Source organism: Nyctibius grandis, chromosome 27 (assembly GCF_013368605.1).
Source record: "Nyctibius grandis isolate bNycGra1 chromosome 27, bNycGra1.pri, whole genome shotgun sequence".
Classification (NCBI taxonomy): Eukaryota; Metazoa; Chordata; class Aves; order Nyctibiiformes; family Nyctibiidae; genus Nyctibius; species Nyctibius grandis.
In genome coordinates, this window is record NC_090684.1 from 5,172,662 (window position 1) to 5,196,918 (window position 24,257).

The 24,257-nt window shown below is 60.0% G+C and overlaps 3 protein-coding genes across 3 annotated transcripts in view; 1 reads left to right on the plus strand and 2 right to left on the minus strand.

Moving 5' to 3' along the window:
- Positions 1–12,204, minus strand: part of GNAI3 (G protein subunit alpha i3) — a 34,188-nt gene extending 21,984 nt beyond the window's left edge. Inside the window, exon 1 of the mRNA XM_068419073.1 lies at positions 11,987–12,204. Coding sequence (XP_068275174.1) covers positions 11,987–12,104 — 118 coding nt within the window. The 5' untranslated portion in view covers positions 12,105–12,204. The remainder of the gene's footprint in view (positions 1–11,986) is intronic.
- A 1,851-nt stretch (positions 12,205–14,055) lies between these two features.
- GPR61 (G protein-coupled receptor 61) lies at positions 14,056–15,393 on the minus strand. The gene has a single exon (XM_068419459.1). It carries the CDS (start codon positions 15,391–15,393, stop codon positions 14,056–14,058), a length of 1,338 nt encoding a protein of 445 aa, XP_068275560.1.
- Positions 15,394–20,884: 5,491 nt separating this feature from the next.
- On the plus strand, positions 20,885–24,070 carry AMIGO1 (adhesion molecule with Ig like domain 1). Its single transcript, XM_068419161.1, has one exon. The coding sequence runs from the start codon at positions 21,726–21,728 to the stop codon at positions 23,274–23,276; it is 1,551 nt and encodes a 516-aa protein (XP_068275262.1). The 5' UTR covers positions 20,885–21,725; the 3' UTR covers positions 23,277–24,070.
- The last annotated feature ends 187 nt before the right edge of the window (positions 24,071–24,257 follow it).

The following is a 24,257-nucleotide window of genomic DNA, read 5'->3' on the forward strand; positions in this document are numbered from 1 at the left end:
CATTTCTAACCACCACCCACTTTGGTGGTGTTTAACAGAGCAGCAATCCACGCTCTCAGAGGAAAGGGTGCTGGTTACTCACCCTATGACTTCTAAGGGACTAGGCAGAGGGAGGAAAGTGACCCACATCCTCCAAACCTCACTCCTTACCGACATTCAACCTAGAACTGGCTCCGACGACACACGCTAATGGCAGCCACAGCCAAGCAGTACGTCACCTCCTCTGGGACGTTATTCCTAAAGGAGTTTTTCTTGATGTTCCAGGTCCTCTCCCAGACTCGCTCTCTACTCCTGCAAGAGTCATCCAGACAAGGTACCTCATTAAACAGTCATTTAAAAACGTCTGCCCTCCAGCTCCAGCATCATTTGCTGGGAGCTCCTGCTGGGGTGGCAGCTGCTCGCTGAGGAGATGGCCAACGCCAGGCACGGTCTCATGTGAATTCTCAGAAAAAAAGCATTAACTCTGCCCTGGTCTATTCCGAGATACCTGTACTACGTCCTCCCACACAGCATAAGGCTTTTTCAGGGGCCTCTCTCACTTTGTGCCTACGCTTTTCCTCTTACCTTACCCCCTACCCCAAACAAGCTCCACAGTCATTTGCATTTTACTCTTATTTTCCAGCCCTAGCTTCAACATCTCCAGGTCTCACTTCTGTTCTCTGACACTTGAAACTTCCCTAAACATTTGCAGATGTACGCACCTCGCGAGCTGCTGTTCTCCTTTTTCCAGCTCACTGGAGTGGCTGTAAAGGGTTTACATAAAGAGATCCATATTGGACCGACTGGGTAAACAGCTTTTCATCTTGCACCCTTTGTTCCCTGCTATCGTGCAGCTTCGTTTACGCTGATGCACGGTGTTTACTCTTACAGTGTGTCTTAAGCCTTCAGCCAAGTACCTTTAGTAGGGGGAAAAACAAGAGTAGGAATTTAAATGCTACTGAAACACTGCTCCAACCTACAGAAAACCCGATGCTTCGCATTAGAAATTAAGATGATGGGTGCAAGTGGATAGAGTGACATTGAGATTCTTACTGCGGGCAAAGCACCCAGCCTCTGGGATCGCAGGCAGGGACTACAAAGAGTTCAAAAATCATGAAACATGACACTGTATCTTACTGGGTTCAAAAATTGGAAGTCGGAGCATTACTGGGATGCTTCTCACTGTAAAAGGGAAAGCAAACCTCTCCTTTTCGCTCCGATTAGCACAGCTATGGGGGATCACGTTTCGTCACCAGAAACCGAGGCTGACCTAAGCGGGGATGTCGTAACTCCATGGAAAAACTGTTTCAGAAGTCTTAACTTCTCTTTTCCTAAATTAGCAGCAAGAAACTTATCTATCCCCCAGCTCTGCTTGCACACCTGAGGCATGAAGAGCAGCTCATCTGTTACAAAGCATTTGCTGCTCTTCGTGGTAGCGGCTCACCCCACTTCATTGATGAACGCTCTGCAAGAACTCAGGGAAGTCCTTGCTCTTCAACACGTCCTTCAGCTAGCAACCCTTCCCCTCCAGAAACCAGCCCGAGGTAGGAGCACCGCAGCTCCCGCAAACCCCCGGAGCTCCCCCCAAACCATCCGAATAACACCCCAAAAGCTTAGGGGAGAGTTTGGTACCATCAGGCAGCAGCTGCTGCTCAAAGGGTGGCAAGTCCTGTGTGAAGTCCTACAGCCAGATCCCTTTTTCCTCTGGAGAGAGGAGGGAACCTGAGCAGCTTTCAAGCCATGTTAGTACCAGCTCTGGGATACAAAGGGGGGAAATTATCATTCAACCACTTCCCCCAAGGAAGCCAGAGGCTTTCCTGGAGCAGGAGATGGGAAGCCAAACAACTCGGCATGTTCACGCGCTGGAGATTACAGGGAAGAGAGCAACAAGCAGGTTCCCAAAACACAGCTCAGACTGGGGAATTACAGGTCTACGCAACTACACTCTGGATAAAATGTTTGCTTTTAAACCCATTACTTCTTGATTCACCTTGCTCAGCAAACAAGGGAGGTAGGTCAAAGACTACGTACGTCTTCCAGACACGAGCATCCACCGCTTCAGAAGGCCCTACCAATCTTATTTTAAGTGCTTTTTTTTTTTTTCCTAAAGCCATATAAAAACTGCATTAAACTGTACTTCAGGTGAGGAATTCCCCCCCCCACACAATTAAGGGGAAAAGCCCTGCAGCATCTGCAAGTTTCTGAAGAGAAACCAGGTCACTGCTGAAACAAATTCTTACTAGAGACACAGAAGAGATGCACCTGGAATATCCATTAAAGTACAAGTGAGGAAGACAAAAATGTAACAGCCTGACATGTTTCTGATTTCTAGCCTCTAGAGGAGGGTGTGCACAGCTTGTAACTACAGCAACAGCCTGTATCGGCTTTAAAAATCTCAGCAGGGGTTTGGCAGAAACTTTGCCAGACCATTCCTGAGGCGGGACGATGCTGCAACCCTCACTGAACTCTGAAATCCAGGGGAATTTCTCAGCGTTTCCAATATCCCCTCTTAAACAGCTCGGGAAGAGCCCCAGAGGTTTCACTTGCAGAGCTCAACGCTGCAGAGCTGAGTTACAGACCCGGGAAGCCGACCAGACCCTTCCGTGCTGAGGTGCAGCGATGAAGCGATGCTGAATCGCCTGGCTGGGGTACCAGCCCACCTGCAAACCCCAAAAACAAACTCTCTCCCCTCTGACAGACTAAAAAGGGGCCAAAGCAACGGCACGACAAAGCTGCGAGGAGTCCAGCCCCTAAAACACCAGGGGAGCCATTGCAAGCGTGGAGCAGGAGCTATTCACATCACCACAAACCCCGATGGGTATCTCCCTGATAAACCAGATGTTTCCTTTAGTCAACATTTATCCAACATCCCACCCTCGCAAGCGAACACGAATACTTCCCCTTATACACAAACACAGCCCTAAAAGTTTTCCACAACGCTGCCCTCCTGCTTTGTATTCCACCTGGAAAAGCTCTCGGGCACCCCACACCCCCTCCTGCAGCCCTTGTACCCGTTGCACCCGCGTTTCTGGAAAGCTGAACTATCAGGTCCTCTTCCTCTTGGCCATCTCCCTCCTGGTTTCCAACCTCATCACACGGAATTCAAATCCTGACATCCCCGCCTTCTTCTACATGTATCTCCACGCAAGGGCGAGCTGCCATCCTTGCTAACGCTCACCCCACCTCCCTTTGTCAAGGTGTTTTTATTCCAACGCATCCTAGGAAAGCTCTTGTATATCACAAGGTCAAGAAGGGTTCAAGAAACTACAGTCAAAGGCTGTGCTGGGAGTCAGGAAAAGGGGAAAAAACGTGGGAGAAATGAGCGGTGTCACACCACAACATACAGCTATTGTTAGAAAAGTCAAGAGGAACCAGGACAGCTCAGGCTGACACTTCACAGAATCAACCAGGTTGGAAGAGCCCTCTGGGATCATCGAGTCCAACCATTGCCCTGACACCACCATGGCAACTAGACCAGGGCACTAAGTGCCATGGCCAGGCTTGTCTTAACCCCCTCCAGAGATGGTGACTCCACCACCTCCCTGGGCAGCCCCTTCCAATGGCTAATGACCCTTGCTGAGAAGAAATTCTTAGGCTTTAACTACACATCAGAAAAAACAACAATATATACAAATAAAACAGGGCACATGGGCTGACTAAAGCTTAGCTTGGGAGGGAAGAGGAGCCAACGTTACAGGACAAACCACTTGAAGTTGTCGCTGCCTCTGGATGAAATAAAAATGGGGGGTTGTCGAAGGAATGCCACTTTGAAAACATAAGTGACACGAGCCCGAGGATCACCTCGACAGGCTTCCAAACGAAACACAGCGTACGGCTGTGTGCAACTGCAGTTATGTTCCATATGAATCCAATAACATCCCCATATGAAAAACTGGGGGAAAGAATCACTCTTACATACATCGTTCAGCCATTCAATACGCCTTAAAACGCCATTTATATAAGCCAGAAAAATTAAGACTCAAAACCATAAAACTAAATCCCTCAGCAGTGAACATTAACCCCTGAGCACCCAAGCATTATGTTTTATAAGTCTCTTTTTTTGCCTTGAATCTCTGTTAAGGCATTAGCCTCGTTTTACTTAAAGGCTTTGAACCGAGAATTGCTTAAGGAGTTGCACAAATAGGCACTAAATCACGCAATTACAAAATTAAAGAGGTTGAGAAAGTTTTTCCTGATAAAACTAAAGATAGAAACTGGAAAAAGGAAAAAAAAAGCTAGTCTTGAAAGGCAGGCAGGTTGTTTTTCCCCCCTCCTTGCATGGCTGTTGCACTAGATCTTAATGACCTTGTAAACTTGCAGAGGCACAGCTAAGTAAGAGGACAACTGCTTTACAACCACTTGCAGCCATGAAGTAGACAGACTACAACTCCTGATGTTACTCCATCGTCATCCCTCAAGCACCTTGCCTTGCTCTAAATCTACAAGATAATAAATGTCAAAGCAGTGACTCCACCAGCGAGACTTTCGGAGAATCCAGGATACTGGTCATGCAGGGGATGGTCTTCTGCACCCAAAAACCTGCAAGGCTGGTGCACGGTGGCACTGGGGTGACAGCATGAACACGAACACCACGAACACCCCTTTTTACCTCTGATACAAAATAATTTCTTGTGCAAAAAGCTATTTTCATCCACGGCCAGAATCAAATCGAAGCTCAAATCCGATTTAGGAGAGGGATGCTGACAACCGCATTAGCTAATCCCGACTCTGCGGCACAGCCACCGCGGGGAAGAAGGGCTGTCACAACTGAAACTGCCGAGGGCCACAAACCCAAACGCGTGAGAAAACGTTTCCCTGGTGGAAACGAAGCCTTTCATTCCCATCATGAATCACACAATCACAGAATCAATGAGGTTGGAAGAGCCCTCTGGGATCATCGAGTCCAACCATTGCCCTGACACCACCATGGCAACTAGACCAGGGCACTAAGTGCCATGCCCAGGCTTTCCTTAAACCCCTCCAGAGATGGTGACTCCACCACCTCCCTGGGCAGCCCCTTCCAATGGCTAATGACCCTTGCTGAGAAGAAATGCTTCCTAATGTCCAACCTGAACCTCCCCTGGTGAAGCTTGAGGCTGTGTCCTCTTGTCCTATCACTGGTTGCCTGGGAGAAGAGGCCGACTCCCACTGCGCTACACCCTCCCTTCAGGTAGTTGTAGACTGCACTAAGGTCACCTCTGAGCCTCCTCTTCTCCAGGCTAAACACCCCCAGCTCCCTCAGCCGTTCCTCGTAGGTCAGACCCTCCAGACCCTTCACCAGCTTGGTCGCCCTCCTCTGGGAAGGTGAAGCAGCCAACTGGCCCAAGGGTGCGACTTGTAAATACCAGCTGTGCCCTTCTCTGTGAAACCAGCACTGGCCACGCTCGTGGTAGGATGCTGTAACAACCTGCACCGTCGCCAGCAACCCATATCCCAAATACTCAGCAAGAGAGCTCCAAATTCCCTCCTCCCCAACCAGAGCGTTTAAATCCTTTCTGAAATCAGCTGCAAACACCTCGTCCTCTTCAGGAAAAAGCCCTTTTGCTGCACTTTAAGCTACGCAGCGAAGAGCCGGCCGGGGACTTGTGGGTTTACAGTTGTTTTTGCAGCTCTTTGAACAACACTCCTGGGAGTGTTTTCAACTAATTGCACCTGCTGTTGAGCAGCGTGGACTCGAGACACCCACCGATAACGCAACAGGCTGCCGCGATGTGGCGTTTGGCTGAGGATCAAATGAACATCTCTCCTGGCTGGGCCTCCAGGCACCCCTTTCTCACTTGTGTTCAGCCCTATGTGTTTACATTCAGCCCTACATTATGTTCTTTACATTAACCTCTACGTTTGAGGGTGAGGAGCAGCTCACAGCACATCACAAACCCAGCAAACATCTTCCCTAACCTGTCGTGACAGTCATCCTAAGATGTGCTCCACGGCAGCTTTTTCATTCTTGAATGCCGTGGGGTAACACAGTAACATCAACCCTTCTCGGGCAGGATTCACACGAGTGGATGCTCGTAGAGGTAAGGGATAAAAAAGGCACCATCTGGTCTGCTCAGATACCAGTATGGGGGGAAGACAACAAAGAAAGGGGAGGGTTGGACATTAGGAAGAATTTCTTTTCAGAAAGGGTCATTAGACACTGGAAGGGGCTGCCCAGGGAGGTGGTGGAGTCACCATCTCTGGAGGGGTTTAAGAAAAGACTGGACATGGCACTTAGTGCCCTGGTCTAGTTGACGTGGTGGTGTCAGGGCAATGGTTGGACTCGATGATCCCAGAGGGCTCTTCCAACCTGGTTGATTCTGTGATTCTGTGAAACTAAGCAAGGTCTCTAAGATGGGGCTACATCAGAAAGCAACAGATTATTTGGAAGGGGAGGGAAGGTGGGAAGAGAGGGGTTTGGAAGAGATTTTCCTTAGCCTGGTCTCCTGAGTATCAAGTTTCTCCTTGCGCTGTGCCCTGTTTTTAAAAAGTCAAACCTCCGCTGAATTTGATGCGGGGACAACAGTCCCGAGTTGTTAAAAACACTTCTCAAAACAAGCAGCTGGGTGGGGAACAGGCTGTTAGTTCCCCCGCTGAGGGTAAAGCTCATTCCTCAAACACGAGGGAGCTCGTGGTGGCTGGAGACCCCAAAACACAAAGCTCCAGGAGGCCGAGCTCCACCGACGCCGCGTTCGGGTCCGGCTCGTTGTTTGTTTTTAAAGATAACCCAGCCAGTGCCACCCTGGTAACGAGAGAAGGTTAAACGAGGCAGAGAAGTTACCAAACACCAACTGAGAAAACATGAAATAAGAGACAAGCACGGGACGGCCGCCACGGCTGGTACCCGCGGGGGAACAAAAGGTGACGGCGCGGAGGGGCGGCATCACCCCAACCTCGCCTTCGCTGAGGAAGAGCGTGCTAGAAAAATAATCAGCATCTGTCGGTCATTTCAGATGTAAACCCTGTGCAAGACATTGAGACTACTCTTCAATCCTGAGTGCATGAGGAGTGAGGGTTTTAGGGAGCTGAAGTGGGGAGCATTGTGCCCTTACAGCTACAGCTGCTCAAAACTTTAAGAAAAGCACGTTCTAATTAAAACATTCTTCTTCACAGCACACCCTCCTCCTCCAAGAAAAATTATTTCAATGCTCTGCCGCAGAATTTAATGAAATTTGAATCATGTCCAGAGGGCTCTTGGAGGAGAGGATGAAATCCCAGTTCCCCAGCCAGTCACTCCGTCTGTAGCTGAGCTGGGGTATAAAGTGTCAGTGCTCAGCTCCCAGTGCCAGGCCCAAACGCCTCTGTCTGTCTGTCTTTACACCAGCACGTGATGTACACACCACCCAGGCAGCGTCAGCCAGACAGAACTCCCATCCTGCGGCTGGCTAATGGCCTCGGATGGGACACCGTGCAGAAAACAGAAGTTTACACCTACGCAGCAGCAGCCAGCGTGGCAAGACGGTCTCTTCTCCGAGCTGCAGTCGCCCTGATTAAATCACAGCTGACTCCTCAAAAAACCAGCGAGGTTACATCACTTTGAGGAACGATTGTTGTGTTGGTAAGAAACATTTTGTCTGCTCTGCATCTGTTCTTGGTGGGCGAAGGGCAGGACTGAGAGCCAAGCAGAAGGTACACAGGGATCCTCAGGTGGGAAAACACAGCTGGAAACTGCAGCTCTGACATCTGAAGACAGGGAAAGACCAGCACCAAGATAGATACTACCTCCACTTCAGCAGAGAACAAGTCCATTGGGTCCTCCAAGAAGCTCAAAGCACAGATGAGAAGCGCTGTGTCTTCAGAGAGAAGATCTGACCCATTATCAGGTTGCTTCAAGCATTCTCCGCTGGGAAGCGGTTACCAGATGTCCAGGACACTTCTGCCCGAAGATCAGGATGTCTCAGACATCAAGAGCACCTTTCCCAACCCGAGCTGGAGTCAGGCACTGAACTGATCTCATCACAGCTCCCACCGGTTGCCTCTTCAAGTTAATTGGATCGAGATGTTTAATTTTTGTCTTATGAAAACGCAGCTCAGAGCTGAGCCCAACTGCTGGACACGTGAGAAGAATCTTCAGGTGGCCACGAGTCAGAAGGTTCACACCATGTACCTCAAAAAGTTCATGGGAGGAAAGCTCCAGATAGCTCAAAGACCAGAGAGGACAACAGCTCCCTGCAGGTCCCCCAAGCAGGGTCCCTACATCAGCTCCAGCTGGGGAGGACACTGGGAGCAGCAGCCACCCCCACGGGGCCAGGACGAGCCGAGCTGGAGATCTGAGCTCCATCTCAGCTTCACATCACGCTTCAAAGGGCATTAAGCAGCTCCAGAGCCAAGGAGCAGCCAGGCCTGACACCCTGATGGTCCCTCTGAAAGAGGGACCCACAACAAAGCTGCTCTGCTTCTAGAAAAGCTGCTTCTCCTTAACGATATTATCAATAGCAGCAGCTTTCCCCTGATTTGCATCCCTAGAAGGCGCTTTTTTTTTACCAAAACAACCAAATCTCATTAAGCACCAGCGCTGAGGAAGCTCTGGTGAATTTTGGGGGGGGGAAAAGGTTGGAAAAAAGCAGTCCCAGAAAAAAAAACAACCTGAGGCCTCGAGGAGCAGCAGAGCTTGCAGTTTGCTTGGTTGGTTATGTAGAGAAAGGCTATTTTAGAACAAACTTATGCTTTTAATTATTTTTGCATGAATTAGCAGCACCGCTTCGACATAATTACACAGAGTATCTCAGCCCAGTGAAATTGTCCCAGGCTGAATAACGGCGTGTTTTAGGCACAAACAGCTCAACGCTGCCCGCGCAGCCACGGAAATGCCGTTTGCACGCGACAAAACTGCCTGGATTTGGCAACGGGACAACGTTGTGCATCCAGCAACGAGCTTTGTCACTCCATGTCACACAAAACAGCCCGGCACGACGTGCCAGACCTTCTGAGAGCGGAGCTGAGGGGACAGGCTGGCACCTGAACCACCCAGGAAGGGTTCCTGCACACTCCTCCATTTTGGGGCTCATCCCAACTGGATAAAAAAAAAACCCCGCAGGTTTCTACGTCAGCACAATCGCACGTGTGCGCCGGCAGAGCGGCGTTTTCCTGGGGGCAAAGGCAGAGAAAAGCAGCAGTGTTCAGCAGGGGGGTTCGAGCGAGGGCTCCCAGGCTGTTCCCAGCCTCCCAGGAGCGCTGGCTTTTGTTGTAGAAAGCGTTTAACTGGTGCGTGGAGCCATTCAAACCATGCCCGGCGCCGGTTCAAAAGGAGCCACCGATGGCATTGGCACACGAAACAACTCCATCACAGGGGCAGGGGTTGGCACGACCTGGGGCCAGTCGCTATTTGACGCTCAGGTTTACTTTTGTTTTATAAAAAAACCCCCAAAAGCTGAGGAGTTGCTCAACACGTCGAGTTGTGAAAGGGAAACATTATGAAGTGACTTGAAATCCCCGCAGAGAAGCTGCCGCACAAACAGCTCCAGGATTCAGCATCACCCCCAGGACCCCACCGTCATCGAGCTGCTCAGACCCCCTCCACCAGCATCCCAACCGCCTCCCGATGCCCGGTGCTGCAATAACCCAAAGCAGCTCCTGGAAGAAGGGAGCGCACAGCCGAAATCCCTCCTCTGCCTCAGGAAGGCTGATGCTGATGGAAGAGGGGAGGAAGGCAAACGCACCAACAACTCCCCGATTTTGGGTCCGTCACCAGCTCGCCGAGCTCTCCCAACGCCCAGAGAGCAGAGCTGGGGAAGAACAACCACCCTTGGTACGAGCACGAGCCTTTTCTTAACCTACATAATTCTGCAAAGCCCAAACTAGGGCAGTTATTTTAACAGAGCTGGGGAGAACGTACGGACTCCAAACTTTATCGATAAAGAAAAGAAATACGTTTCTTCTAAACTTCACCTCATCAGCAGCACCACAAGAGGCTCGCTCCAGTTACATAAACCATGTCATCTCTTACAACCAGTTCATGGGAGGAAGCCCTACGTATCCCAAACAAGCCTGATTATTCCAGAAAAGCTTCTCTCAGTAACGATGTTCACAAGCCCTTACCTGAAGACACGCTCAGAACCGCAGTCACCGGGTATTTTGCTGCCATCCAAAGCCAACAGCAGCAAAATATATTTTAAAAGCCTCACCTGGTCTTAAGCACTTTTAAACCGATTATTCTACGAGCTTTTGGATACTCCCTCCACTCCGTCACGTGCTGACGAGATCAGTCTTGGCCCCCAAGCCCTCAGTGCCCTTTCAGTATCGCCACAAAGAACACAACAGCACAAAGGAAAAAAAAGGTGTACAAAAATATGAAGGAAGAATTATTCCAGCCAGAGAATTTGCAAGTGTTGCTCCCTGACACCAAACCAACCCCCCGGAGAATAAAGGATTCTCTTGACACGCAGCCAAGAAGTTTTCTATGTAGGCACAAGATCACAAACCTCAGAGCACCTCTTGGAAGGGTACAAGTAAAAACAGGCTCAATGGGGGCAAAATAAAAGGTATTCTTAGGCCCAGGATCACTTGGAAAGCAGAATTGTTCGTTAACACGTCCCGTTCTAACAGGAGGCACCCAACACCGGTGTTACTGGTCCTCACAAACTCGATCTGTCTCCCCAAACGTTGGTGTTACAAAAAAACCCCAACCAAGACATCAGAAAAGGAAGATCTACATGACCAGATGGTCCATCTACCACCGCGCTGCCCGGTCCTGAGCTCACAGCACGGTGCACAGGAGTCAGTCCTGATGCGACAGACGTTAGAGACGGGCAGCTTTTGCCTCCTCTGCACTCATCACCCACAAGAACTGCTAAACAGTTACCAAAACGTGACCCAAATACAGCACAAGTTCTCCGCCGAGGAGAACCTGTAGTTCTTTTAAAGAGAAATATTCCCTTCGGCGCTTTTCAACCCCACAACTGCATTTTTAGCTGGGAAAAATAACACCACAGAGCAGCGACACTTCCTTTCTCTGCACACCCAGAGACTGATTACCTGATAAAAGGACTTAATTCCACTACCCCAAAACAAGCAAAGAGCTGAACAGTCAAGCCCTGGCTGGATACCAAGAGCACGAGTGCTCCCTTCCTTCCCTGTCCCAGAACCCCCAAGATGAAAGGACGCCTACGCCAGCCCAACGAGCACCTTCTGCTCTCAGTGCCCCAGCACAAAGCCACCAGGGAGGGACCGGTGCCCAGGTGGGAGCACTGGTAACATCCAGGCTAGGAACAGAGGAGTTATTTCATCAGGCAGCGCCTGGCTGGGAGAAAGCCGCCCCCCAGGACAGCAGCACACACTCCCCTCGCCCCTCCAGGAGGGTAGGACAGGCTGTCACCTCATCCCTCACCCCTGGGAAGGGATTGGGGACCCAAGGTGGGGTGAGGGGACAGGACCACACCTGGGATCAGGGACCTCGTGGGGAGCCGAGCCCTCCCCAGCGACACAAAGGCAGAGCTGCCGCTCAAAGGGGCCCTGTCCCTCGGGCCCCCCAGTCCCTCCGGGGGGGGACCTCCGCAGCCCTTGGTCTTCCTCGCACCTCCCCAGCCCCCCCGGGGACCCCTCAGGACCCTCCCCAGCCCCCCTCACCATCCCTCTCCCCACTACTCATCCTCTAAAGATCTTCTAACCTCCCGAACCCCCTCCTCATTCCCCTTCTCTCTTCAAAGACCCGTTCGGAACCCCCCCCCCAAAGCCCTCCTGAGCCCTGCAAAGCCCCAAGCCCCCTTCCTAGGGGCTCCTTCACCCTCGCCAAACCCCAGAGGCCTCGCAGAGCCCTCAGCCCTCCCGGCACCTCTCCGCAGAGCTTCCTCGGCCCTCAGGGACGCCCCAGCCCTCCCCCACCCACTCCCTAAGGCCAGGAGACCCACAAAGCCCCTCACTAAAGCCCCCCCTCCTCGGTGCACACACCCCGCGGCACTACAGACCCCGACCTCCGCCGCCTTCACCCCCTCCTGAAGCCGGCAGACCCTCACCCCGCCCCCGGAGCCTTCTCACCCCCCAACACCCTCCCCTGAGGCACTTCGCCGCCCCACCCCGGCCCTCTCCTCACCGAGCAGCAGCAGCTTCACCTCCTTGGCCGCCTTCTCGCCGTCTTCCCGCAGGTTGCGGTCGATCATTTTACTCCGCTCCACCGCCGCCTTGTCCTCGGCGCTCAGCGTACACCCCATGGCGGCGGGGGAGGCCGGCGGGCGGCCCGGCCGCCGGCAGCGGAGCGGGAAGGGAGCGGGCCCGGTGCGGCGCTGCGCCTCTCGCCTGCCTCGGCCCAGGGCGGCTCCCTGAGGCGGCGCCGGATATCCGGTCACGCCGCCGCGGGGCACGCCGGGAAGTGCAGTCCTCGCGCGGCATGCTGGGAGTCACGGGCGGGGCGGGGGCTTTCCCACGCCTACTTCCGCCTCGGTAGAGCGGGGGCTGATGGGAATGAAGCGGGATCCACACCTGCTTCCGCCTCGGTGGAGCGGGGCATTATGGGAATCGGGGTGACGCGAGTTACTTCCGCCTCGGTGCAGCGGGGCATGATGGGAGCTGTAGTCCTCGGTGGGGGGTGTCGGGGGTCCGTCGTCTGCCCCGGCCCCACACGGGCCCGCACCGACCCCACACCGGCCCCGCACCGGCCCCGCAGCCCCACGGCCCGTTTCCAGCCTTCCCCCCCGCCCCACACTCACCTCACGAGGGGGGGCTCCAGCCCCGCGCACCCCCAGCAGGACAGGCCTTGGCCCCTCGGCTGTGGGGTCACTGGGGGTGCTGGGGAAGCGAGGGGTGACCCTGGAGGGGACGGGTGCAGGTTGGGGGGGGGGGTAGGTTCCCCCGGGGCTGGGGAGGGGGCTCAGGGAGCAACGAGTCCAACCCTTAACCCAGCACTGCCAAGGCCACCACTAACCCATGGCCCTCAGCACCACATCTACACGGCTTTTAAATCCCCCCAGGGATGGGGACTCCACCACTGCCCTGGGCAGCCTGTGCCAGCGCTTGACAGCCCTTTGGGGAAGAAATTGTCCCTGATCTCCAATCTAAACCTCCCCTGGTGCAACTTGAGGCCGTTTCCTCTCATCCCATCACTTGTCACGGAAAAGACACCGACCCCCACCTCACTACACCCTCCTTTCAGGCAGTTGTAGGGAGCGAGAAGGTCTCCCCTCAGCCTCCTTTTCTCCAGGCTAAACACCCCCAGGTCCCTCAGCTGCTCCTCATCACACTTGTGCTCCAGACCCTTCACCAGCTCCGTTGCCCTTCTCTGGACTCGCTCCAGCACCTCAAGGTCTTTCATGTCGTGAGGGGCCCAAAACTCCACCCAGGATTCGAGGTGCAGCCTCACCAGTGCCGAGTCCAGGGGGACGATCCCTGCCCTAGTCCTGCTGGCCACACTAGGGCTGGTACAAGCCAGGATGCTGGTGGCCTCCTTGGCCACCTGGGCACACTGCTGGCTCATATTCAGCCGCCATCGACCAACACCCCCAGGTCCTTTCCCACCAGGCGCTTTCCAGCCGCTCCTCCCCAGCCTGTAGCGGTGCGGGGGGTTGTTGTACCCCAAGGGCAGGACCCGACACTTGGCCTTGTTGAACCTCATACAGTGGCCTCGGCCCATCGATCCAGCCTGTCCAGACCCCTCTGCAGAGCCTCCTGCCCTCCAGCAGATCAACACTCCCACCCAACTTGGCGTCATCTGTGAATTTACTGAGAGTGTATTCAATCCCCTCGTCCAGACCATTGATAAAGACACTGAACAGAACTGGCCCCAACACTGCGCCCTGGGGAACACCACTGGTGACTGGCCGCCAACTGGATTTAACTCTGTTCACCACAATTTAGCTCCATTCACATGAGGGGGACATGGGGGACCCCCTCCTGAGGAGACCCTCCATACCAGGACAGGAGTGACCCCAAAACCCGAGCCTCCCTCCCAGCTCCCACACTTGTCCCCAGCATGAGACGCTTCCCCAGGCTTGTGCCCATCAACCCGCCTCCCCCCAAACCTGGTGGCCCTTCCCAGCGAGCGTGGTGGGACACCCGAGCCCCCATGGCAGCGGCAAGGACCCCCCTCCCTCCCCAGCAAGGCACTCAGACCAGCTCTCCCCTTGCAGCCATGTTTGCCTCCAAACCCCCCCAACTCCCCAAAAAACGCTACAGCTCCGGTTTGGGAGAGGCGACCACTGGCACGTAGACCCCGTCCCCACCACGTCGCTCCGGCCCATCAACCATGTCCTCATCGATCTGCCCCGGGATGCGAAAATCAACAGGGAGCTGGTCCTGCTTGGGGCTGGGGGTGCGAGGCCGAGGTTCGGTGGGACAACCAGTGCCTTGGAGGAACTGGAGGAAGTTCTCCTCGATGGAACCCTCCCGGCTGGGCAACCGCAGGTCCTCCTCGGGCGGCTGCTTGAAGAAACAAGTCAGGAGCCGTCCCAGCTCGCCCCGGATCTGCCGGTTGAGGCACCCATAGAAGAAAGGGTTGGAGGTAAAGCAGAAGTAACCGAGCCAAGTGACCACAGTCTCAGCCGCCGGTCCCACCAAGGGCTGGGTGCTCAGGGCGGTGTAGAGGTGGAAGGAGAAGTAGGGCAACCAGCAGAAGAGGAATTGGCCCCCCACAGCTAGTAGGATAGCAGCCGCCTTGCCCCCTCCGAACGTCCTCTGCGGGGTGGTGCGAGGGGCTCCCGAGGTGGTGACCATGGTGGAGCGGCTGCTGAGGGACTCGGAGCGACGTCGCGGCGTCTCCATCCAGGTGGGGAGGGGGCCGTGGTGCATGGCGGCCACCCGCGCCACCTTGAACATGCTGCAGTAGACCACCACGATGATGAGGAGGGGCAGGAGGAAGTAGAAGACGGCGAAGAAGACCACGAAGAACTTGCAGTAGGGCCCGCGGCTCCATTGCAAGGAGCAACCGCGGCCGACGGGCACCGGTGGGCGATCGGGGGACAACCAGCCTAGGACGGGGACGAGGGAGGTGGCCACGGCTTTGAGCCAGACGCCGACGAGGACGCAGGCCACCAGCCCCACCGTCATCCTCACCTCGTAGCGCATGGGATGCACCACGTAGTAGTAACGCTCCACGTTGATGGTGGAGATGGAGAGGATGCACATGCTGATGAAGCAGACGCTGAGGAACAAGTAGATGCGGCACATGGTCTCGCCAAGAACGGGGCTATCGAAGACGGCCGAGCCCGAGAGCATCTCCAGCGGCATCAGGGTGAGGGCGGCCAAGAAGTCCACCAGGCAGAGGTGGAAGACGAAGACGAACTTCCGCAACGCCGGCGTCTTCACGATGACGGTCATGACGGCGGCGTTGCCCACGATGGCCGTCAGGTCGAGGAGCAGCATGAAGAAGAGCCCCACCGACTTGGAAGCCACGTCTTTGGGTTTGCCGTCGGCCGTGCCGTTGGGGGGCATGGGGTCCGGCGAGGGCTGGAGCCCCCGCGCCGCCCTAGAACCGTTCCAGGCCCACGGCGCCGGCGAGGAGGGCTCCATCCTGTGCCGCCGCGCCGCCGCTCACCGGCCCATCGCCCATCCTCGGGGCGGCCGGGCATCGCCGAGGGCTCACATCCTCGCCCACCCTACGCCCGCCGCCGGCCCCGGTTCGTGGGCCGGGGATGGGTGCTGCCGCGGCGGCGGCACTCAGAGCACCCAAGGGTGCCCCCTGGCCCCGCTCCTCACCGCCGGGCAGCGCCGGGCACCTGCGGGGAAGGTGAAGCCATCAGTGGGGGGGCACGACCCCCGGGGGGAGCCTGGGGGGGGGTCTCAGCTCAGCTGTCCATGACACCCCCCCTGCCAAACCCCTTTCTCAACCCAAAGCCTCCTTCCCTCCAAAAATGAGCAATTCTGGGATTAAACCCCCCAAACTCCAACGTTTCAACCCAAAACACCCCAGTGGGGTCCTTCACCCACAGCCTGGCGACCACGAGGGGTCACGGGGATGGGTGGGGGGGGTCCCCGGGTTCACCCCTTGCTCTGTGACCCCCCCCGCCCCACCCCAAGCCCAGCCCCAGGATGGGTGCTGCACCTCCCCCACCCCATAGGTGCCACCAAAGCAGAGCCTGGGGTGCAGGTTGGGGGGGGGATGGACTGGGGAGCCCCCCACCCATGGGTGCTTCCCCGGTGGGGAGGGGGTCCCCATCCCCTGCAACCCCGGGGAGCCCTGGGGGGGGGATGCTGATGGAGGGGGGATGCTGATGGAGGGGGGGTGCTGATGGAAGGGGGGGTGCAGGCAGCGGGGTGCCCCCTCCCCCGCCCACCGCCCCCCATCCCCGAGGCGATGCCACCCACTGGGGTCCCCCCACCCACCCCCAGTGTCCCCCCCCTCCCCACACATCCATCCTCCCCCCCCCCCACCATCTCCCCCGGCCATCGCCCCTCGACCGCGGCACCTACCCAGGGGGGGCTGCATGGGGCCGAGGGCGGGGACCCCGGGGGGGTCCGGGGGGGTCCGGAGGGGGGGTCCGGGGATGCTCGGGGCCGGGCCGGGGCCGGAGCCGCTGCGGCGAGGGATGCTCCGCACCCACCCGGCTGCTGGGTCCTAAACGCCTCCCGCCAGCGCCGCGGTACCCCGGTACGGACCCCCCCCCCCCCCGCACCGCCCCCGGGCCCCGCTGGGGGGGTGCGACCCCGGGGATGGGGGGATGGAGCCCGGCTGCACCCCCGCGGGATGGGGGATGGAGGGTGGGTCGTGTCCCCCTCCCCGGTTCTCGCTTCGGGCCTCAGTTTCCCCAGTTGCCCCTCAGGGTGGTGAGGGGCTATGGGGGGGGCACTGGGGAGGGATGGGGGGGAAGGGGGACGGAGCAGCCGCTGGGGGGTCTTGGGGTGGGGAGGCAAAGGGGGGGTCAAGGAGACGGGGGGGACAGTGTGGGAAGCACCCTGAGGTGGGGGGGTGGTGGGGAGGGGGGGACAGGGCGCAGGTCCGCAGTGGGGAGCACAGAGTGGGGATGGGGGCAGGTGCAGGGGGGTGCCCAGGGCCGGGGGGGCCGCTCAGAGGGGCTGCAGGGTCCCCCCAGCTCAGCCCAGTGCCCTTTCCCTTGCTCCCAGTTCAGTAACGGAGCAACTGGGATCGGGGCGGTGCCCCCACCACCACCACCACGCTCCGTGCCTCAGTTTCCCCAAGGCATAGTCAGCTTCCAAGGGGGACCCCCACCTCTTCCAAAGCCCCTCACCCCCCAAAAACCCTCCACAGGCTGCGAACTTCCTCCTGGCAGTGCCCTGGACCCCATCCCATGGGTGCTGGGCGAGGAGGGGGGGGCGATACGCAGCCATATGGGCCTCACGCCGGGGTGTGGGTGCGTGGAGGGTGACGAGGGGCCGGCGGGCGACGCGTGTCCCTGCCGCAGGCCCCGCGCGTCACGTGCGCCCATCGCTAGGATACGGGCACCCAAAAATAAACCCATCCAAACCAGATTAGAAACGCGGGACCTCGGATGAACCGACCCCGGTGTGGCGGGGTGCGGCAAAGGCTGCCCGGGCACCGTGGGCACCGTGGGCACCCCGGTACGCCGTGTCCCGGTGAGCCCCAGTGCCAGGGCCCCACGGGGGCACCCACCCTGCCCCCGCCATGCTGACCACCCCCCAGCACCCCCGTGTCTCGGGGGTGTCCAGCCAGGAGGGACCCTGCAGTGAGGAGCATTGCTCCCCTACCCCGCATACCCCCGGCCCCTCTGGGCACCCTCCCTGGCACCCACACTACGCGTGTCCCTAAAACCAGGTGCCCAGCACCCCTTGTGCAGCCCCCAGACCTGGATCCACCCCCCCCCAGGGTGGTCCTGCACCCCAAAAAGGGCTGGCTGCTGCCCCCCACCCTACGGCCCATCCAGACCCCCAGGGGAGTCGGCATGGCTGGTGCTGGGGGGGGGCTGCCTTGGTATTAGGGGGCTTATGGTGCCCTGGCACCCTGGCACCCCAGTCCTCAAGCACCCTACTACCCCAGCACCTTGTCACCCCAGCACCCTGTCACCCCAGCACCCTGTTATCTTGGTACCCCAGCACCAAGACTCCATGGCACCCCAGTACCTCAGCGCCCTGGCACCCTGGCATACCAGCACCCTATGACCCTGGCAGCCCAGCAGCCTGGCACCTTGGCACCCCAGTCCCCAAGCACCCTACTACCCCAGCACTTTGTCACTCCAGCACCCCATTATCTTGGCACCCCAGCACCGAGACTCCATGGGACCCCAGTACCTCAGCACCCTGGCACCCTGGCATACCAGCACCCTACAACCCTGGCAGCCCAGCGCCAAGGCACCACGGCATGGTGGCACCGTACCATCCTGGCACCCTGGTACTGAGCACCCCAGCACCCTGGGTTACCCCTATCCCTGCACCCCAACACCCTGGCACCCTGAGATACACCTACCCCAGCACCCTGGCATACCCATACCCCAGCACCCTGAAATACCCCTACCCCTCTGCTCCAGCATCCCTGCACCCCAGCACCCTGGCACCCTGGGATACCCCTACCCCTGCACCCCAACACCCCGCTACGCTGGGATACACCTACCCCAGCACCCTGGCATACCCCCACTCCAGCACCCCTGCACCCCAGCACCCTGGCACCCTGGCATACCCCTACACCAGCACCCTGGCATGGCTGACTGGCTCCTCCAGCTGTGCCGGCACAGCTGGAGAGCCCTGGCTGGGCACGCAGGGTAAGCGTGTTTGCACATGTGTGTGCACGCACCTGGGTGTGCATGTGTGCACATGTGTGTGTCGTGTGTGGCTGGAGGGGCCACACACACGTGCACAAGTGTGGCGGGTGCATCCATGTGCGCGCACACGCCTGTGAACCTGGCGGGTTTGCACGCGTGTGCGATCAGGGGGTGCACACACGTGTACCCGGTGCATGCGTGTGCACACGTGTCTCCACCGTGTGTGTGTGCCCTCAGGCATGTCCGTCCCTGCCCGTCTGCGTGTGCACGCTGACACGCGTGCGCTCCCGTGTACCGCACACGCCTGCAGCCGGGCGGCCCGCACCGATCCTGCCTGTCACGCCGCCGGGGGCACGGCGCTGTGCCAGCTCCCCCCAGGACACTTGGGTCCCCCTCGTGTCCCCACCGTGGTGGCACAAGGTGACCCCATGGGTGGGCTGGGGGGTGTGGGTGCTCCCAGCTGGGGGGGGGGGTCTGGGTGCTGGGTGGGGGCCGGGCTGGGCAGCGGGTGCTGGGCAGGGATTAGCACCGGGATTAAGCAGAGAAATTGAGGACGATCAAAGGACAAAATTCCCCGTCAGTTGGAGGGGGGGGGACACAGAATGGGGGGGTGACAGCATGGGGTGGCACCCAACCAGGGGGGGCAGGGCGAGGGGCACCCTGGGGACACCATGCTCCGTGTTGGCAGGGGGGGTCCCCTTTAATTACTGTGTCCCCCCCCAATAACGAGAGGCCCCGTCCCAGCGCCGTTTGTCCTGGCTCCTTTCCCTCGAATTTTGGACCAGCACAAACGGTTTGTGGGTAAAAATACCCCCGGGAGGCAGAGACATGGCTGTGGGCATCAGGGGGGCTGCGGGCACCCTGCCTGGCTGGGCCGGTGGCACCCCCCAGGGCGGGATGTGTCCCCTCTGTCCTAGGGGTGGTGGGTGGCACTGGGGTGGGGCCAGTACCGGTGGATTTGGGCTGGAATGGGGGGGTGTGGGCCAGTGCTGGGGGTGTGGGCCAGTGCTGTGGGGTGTGGGCTAGTGCCAGGGGGAGTGGGCCAGTGCCGGGGGTGTGGGCTGGCACCGTGGGCCACGGGCTGGGTACCAGCACAGCAGGATGGGGCAGGTGCTGGGGCAGCACGGATGGATTTGGGATGGGGTTGGGATGGGATGGGCATAAGGATGAGGGTGAGGATGGGGATGGGATGGGATAGAGATGAGGATGAAGATGAGGAAGAGAATGGGATGAGATGAAGATGGGATGGGATGGGGCTGGGATAGGGATGAGGATGAAGATGGGATGGGATGGGGATGAGGAAGAGGATGGGATGGGGATGGGGATGGGTATGAGCATGAGGATGAGGATGGGATGGGGATGAGGATGAGGATGGGATGGGATGAAGACGGGGTGGGATGTGGATGGGATAGGGATGAAGATGGGGTTGAGGATGGGATGGGGATGGGATAGGGATGAGGATGAAGATGGGATGGGGATGAGGAAGATGAGAACAGGATGGGATGGGGATGAGCATGACGATGGGATGGGATGGGATGGGGATGGGGATGGGGATGAGGATGGGGACGAAGATGAGGATGGGGATGGGATGGGATGGAATGAGGATGAGGATGAGGATGAGGATGAGGTTGGGACGGGCTGAAGATGGGATGACGATGGGATGGGATGGAATGAGGATGAGGAAGAGGATGAGGATGAAGATAACGTGGGATGGGGACAGGGACGGGGGACAGGGACGGGGTCCGGGGCCGATGCGGGGCCGGGGCCGATGCGGGGCTCACCGGGGGGTCCCGGGGGGCTCAGCGCGGGGGCGGGGCGCGGCTCGCGAGGGGTTAAGCGGGCGCTGCCGCCATTGGCTGCGGGCGCTGCGGCGGCGGCCAATGGGGACGGGCCGAGCGCGGGGGGCGCCGCAACGGGGCCGCCCCCAGACCCCGTCCCGGGGCCGCGCTGCAGCGGCGGGGCCCGGCCCGGCTCGGCCCCGCTCGGCCCGGTTCGCATCGGCTCGGATCGGTGCGGCCCCTCTCGGCTCGGCCTTGCTCGGCTCGGTTCGGCTCGGTTCGGCCCGGCCCGCTCGGCTCCCTTCGGCCTCGCTCGGCTCGGTTCGGCCTCGTTCGGTTCCCTTCGGCCTCGTTCGGTTCCGTTTGGCTCCGCTCGGCCCGGTTCGGTTCGGCTCGGCCTGCCCTGCCCGCCCTCCTCCGCACCGGCCCCGGTACCAGGCCCCGGTAACGCCCCGGGGAGCGGCGGTGGGGGCGGGGGAGGGGGGGTGAGTGTCCGCCCGCGGGCCCCAAGGCCAAGGCCGGGGGCGGGGGGGGCGCCGCGGGGCGGGGGGAGCGGGGCTGGGCGGGGGGAGCCCCGGGGCGAGCGGCGACCCGCGGGCACGCGTGACAGCGGGTGACAAAGCCACCCCGTGCCGTGACACCGGGCGAGGAGCGGGCCTGCTGCATGCCGTGACACCGGGTGATCAAACCCACCCTGTAGCACCTGCTATGACAGGGGGTGACAAAGCCACCCCGTGCTGTGACACTAGGCGAGCAGCGAGCCCAGTGCACGCTGTGACAGCGGGTGACCAAAGCCACCCCGCACTGCCACACCAGGTGACCAAGCTGCCCGGTGCCATGATGCGAGGTGAGCAGCTAGCCCGGTGCACGCTGTGACACCAGGTGACCAAAGCCACCCCATAGCACAGCTGTGACACTGGGTGACAAAGCCACCCTGTGCTGTGACAGCAGGCGAGCAGCTAGCTGTGACGCTGGGTGGCCAAAGCCATCCCTTAGCACGTGCTGTGACACTGGGTGACCAAGCCACTCTGTGCTGTGACACTGGGTGGCCAAAGCCACCCCTTAGCACGTGCTGTGACACTGGGTGACCAAGCCACTCTGTGCTGTGACGCTGGGTGGCCAAAGCCACCCCTTAGCATGTGCTGTGACACCGGGTGACAAAGCCACCCTGTGCCGTGACACCAGGCAAGCAGCTAGCCTGGCACATGCCGTGACACTGGGTGACCGAAGCCGCCCTATAGCACATGCTGTGACACTGGGTGACAAAGCCACCCCACTGTGCAACACCGGGTGACCAAGCCACCCTGCACCGTGACACTGGGCGAGCAGCGAGCCCGGTGCATGCCGTGACACCGGGTGACCAAAGCCAACCCTGGTGCGGGGGGTCACAGGCATGCCGGGGGTCACGGGCATGCCGGTGCCCCGTCCCCAGCGCCCGTGTGACACCGTGGGGCAGAGCGTGGCCATGGCGGGTGCTGTGGGGCCGCGAACCCCGGTGCCACTCATGCCACTGCTGGTGGCCCTGGCGCTGCTGTCCCCGTGGGGGCCCGCGGGTGGGAGCTGCCCCCCGCGCTGCGTCTGCGCCTCCAACATCCTGAGCTGCTCGCAGGCGGCGCTGGGCTCCGTGCCCGCCCCGCTGCCGCGCTTCACCGCCGTCCTCGACCTCAGCCACAACAACGTCACCCGCCTGCGCGCCGACTGGGCGCCGGGCCGCCTGGCCCACCTCCACGCCATGCTGCTCAGCCACAACGGCCTCTCCTTCGTCTCCACCGAAGCCTTCGCCCACGTCCCCCACCTCCGGCACCTCGACCTCTCCTCCAACCGCCTCCGCGCCCTCGAGGAGAACCTCTTCAGCGACCTGACCGAGCTGGAGGTCCTCCTCCTCTACAACAACGAGATCTCCGCCGTGGACCGCACCGCCTTCGAGAACCTCGCCCGCCTCCGCAAGCTTTACCTGGGCCAGAACCGCATCGCCCGCTTCCCCCTGGAGCTGCTCCGCGACGGCAGCCGCCTGCCGCAGCTCGCCCTGCTCGACCTCTCGGCCAACCGCCTCCGCAGCGTGCCCGTGGGCGAGCTGCAGGCGCTGCCCGCCTGGCTCCGCGACCGCCTCTACCTGCACGACAACCCGCTGGCCTGCGACTGCCAGCTCTTCCAGCTGGTCGCCCGCGGGCACCGCCGCCGGCTGAGCGCCGTGGTGGATTTCCAGGAGGAGCTGCGGTGCTCGCTGCCCGCCGCCCCGGCGCCCGTCGGCATCCTCGCCCTGGCCAACCGGCAGCCCCTCAACTGCAGCGAGGCGAGGGAAGCGGTGCTGGAAGCCCACCTCGGTGACAGCGTCACCCTCGGCTGCGACACCCGCTTACGGGGGGTACGGAGCCGGCACTGGGTGACGCCGGGAGGCGAGAGGGTGTCGGAGGAAGGGGGGAACGGCAGCGCCGCGCTGCTGGCCAACGGCAGCCTGCAGCTCCGGGCGCTGCGCCCCGAGGACGCCGGCACCTACGCTTGTTGGGTGGCGGGTCCCCTCCTCAACGAGACCCTTTACGTGGAGCTGCTGGTGCACAACTTCACCCTGCACGGCCCCCACGACACCCTCAACACCGCCTACACCACGCTGGTGGGCTGCATCCTCAGCGTCGTGCTGGTGCTCATCTACCTGTACCTCACCCCCTGCCGCTGCTGCTGCTGCCGCGGCGGCGCCGAGAAGCCGCCGGCTCCCCGAGACGACAGCATCAACTCCTCCGTCCTCAGTGCCACCCCCAACCACGCCGCCGCCGTCCCCGGGGAGCCTTGTCGCTCCCGCTCAGCCTCTGCCGCGGGGCAGAACGGCAAGTTCAAGGTGGGGGGGACCCCGCAGGCGCCCCCCCGGCACGGCCCCAAGGCGCAGAGGAAGGTGTCGGATCCGGACTCGGTCAGTTCTGTCTTCTCCGACACCCCCATCGTGGTGTAGAGGTGGGGGGGACATTGTGGGGACGGTCCCCAAGGACACCCCGTGTCCCCACCGCCGCTGGGACCTGTCCCTGATGGATGCGCTGTGGGCAGGAGGGGCAGCCTGGACCCCCACCAGCTTGGAGGGGGGGGACACATGCCGCTGCCCCCCCGGACTGAGCATCGCTGCTGTCCCCCGCCAAGGTCACCGCCACCACGGGACCACGAGGGACAAGGGGGCTCCTGTGGGGACAGCGTGAGCTGATGGGGGGGCACCGGCCCCGCTGCCCACCGGGCACCGCAGGACGGCGGGTGACAGCGCCGGTGGCAGCGCTGGGGCCAGCTCGGCGGGTGTCCCCCGGGGGTGGCAGCACTGGGGACACCCCCACGCCGCGGTGCCAGGAGCTGGGCCCCGGAGGGGTCCAGCTTCGGCAGGGCAGCCGCCCCCTCCCCACGGCACCGGCCCCCCTCGGCATGCGTCCCGCGAAGCATGAGTCCCGCCGGGGGAGCACGCGCCACCCCAGCGGGGGGGACACAAGGGACATGTCACTCCCCCTGCCCCCGGGGACCCACAGCCCCCCCAAAACACCCTTCTGCCCCCCGACGCAACCCACAGCTGCAAGCAGAGCCCCCCACCCCGCAGGGAGTGGGAGCTCCAGCACCCCAAATGGGCAGTACCCCCTGTACCCCCCCCGCCCTGCGCCCTCGCAGCCCAGCCTGTGTCCCCCGTGTCCCCGTGTCCCCTGTGTCCCCCCGCCCCGTGCTGGCGGTCGCCCGCTGATGCCTTCGCCCAAATAAACGTCTTTCCCCGTCGTGCCTGCGCAGCCCTCGCCCGCTTTCGGGGGGCTGAAAGGGTCGTCCCCAAGGTGGGGAGGGGGGGGGTCTCCTCGCTGGGTGGGGACAGGGACAGTGCCACCACGCCAGCCCTATGGGACCCCCCCGGGATGAGGGCTCAGGCTGAGCCAGGGCGACCCCGGCCCCTATTTGGGGTGCGGGGGGGGTG

Excerpts from the sequence above, each read along its gene's own strand:
- AMIGO1 (XM_068419161.1), top strand. The coding sequence starts at position 21,726 with ATGCCGGGGGTCACGGGCATGCCGGTGCCCCGTCCCCAGCGCCCGTGT.
- GPR61 (XM_068419459.1), bottom strand. The coding sequence starts at position 15,393 with ATGGAGCCCTCCTCGCCGGCGCCGTGGGCCTGGAACGGTTCTAGGGCG.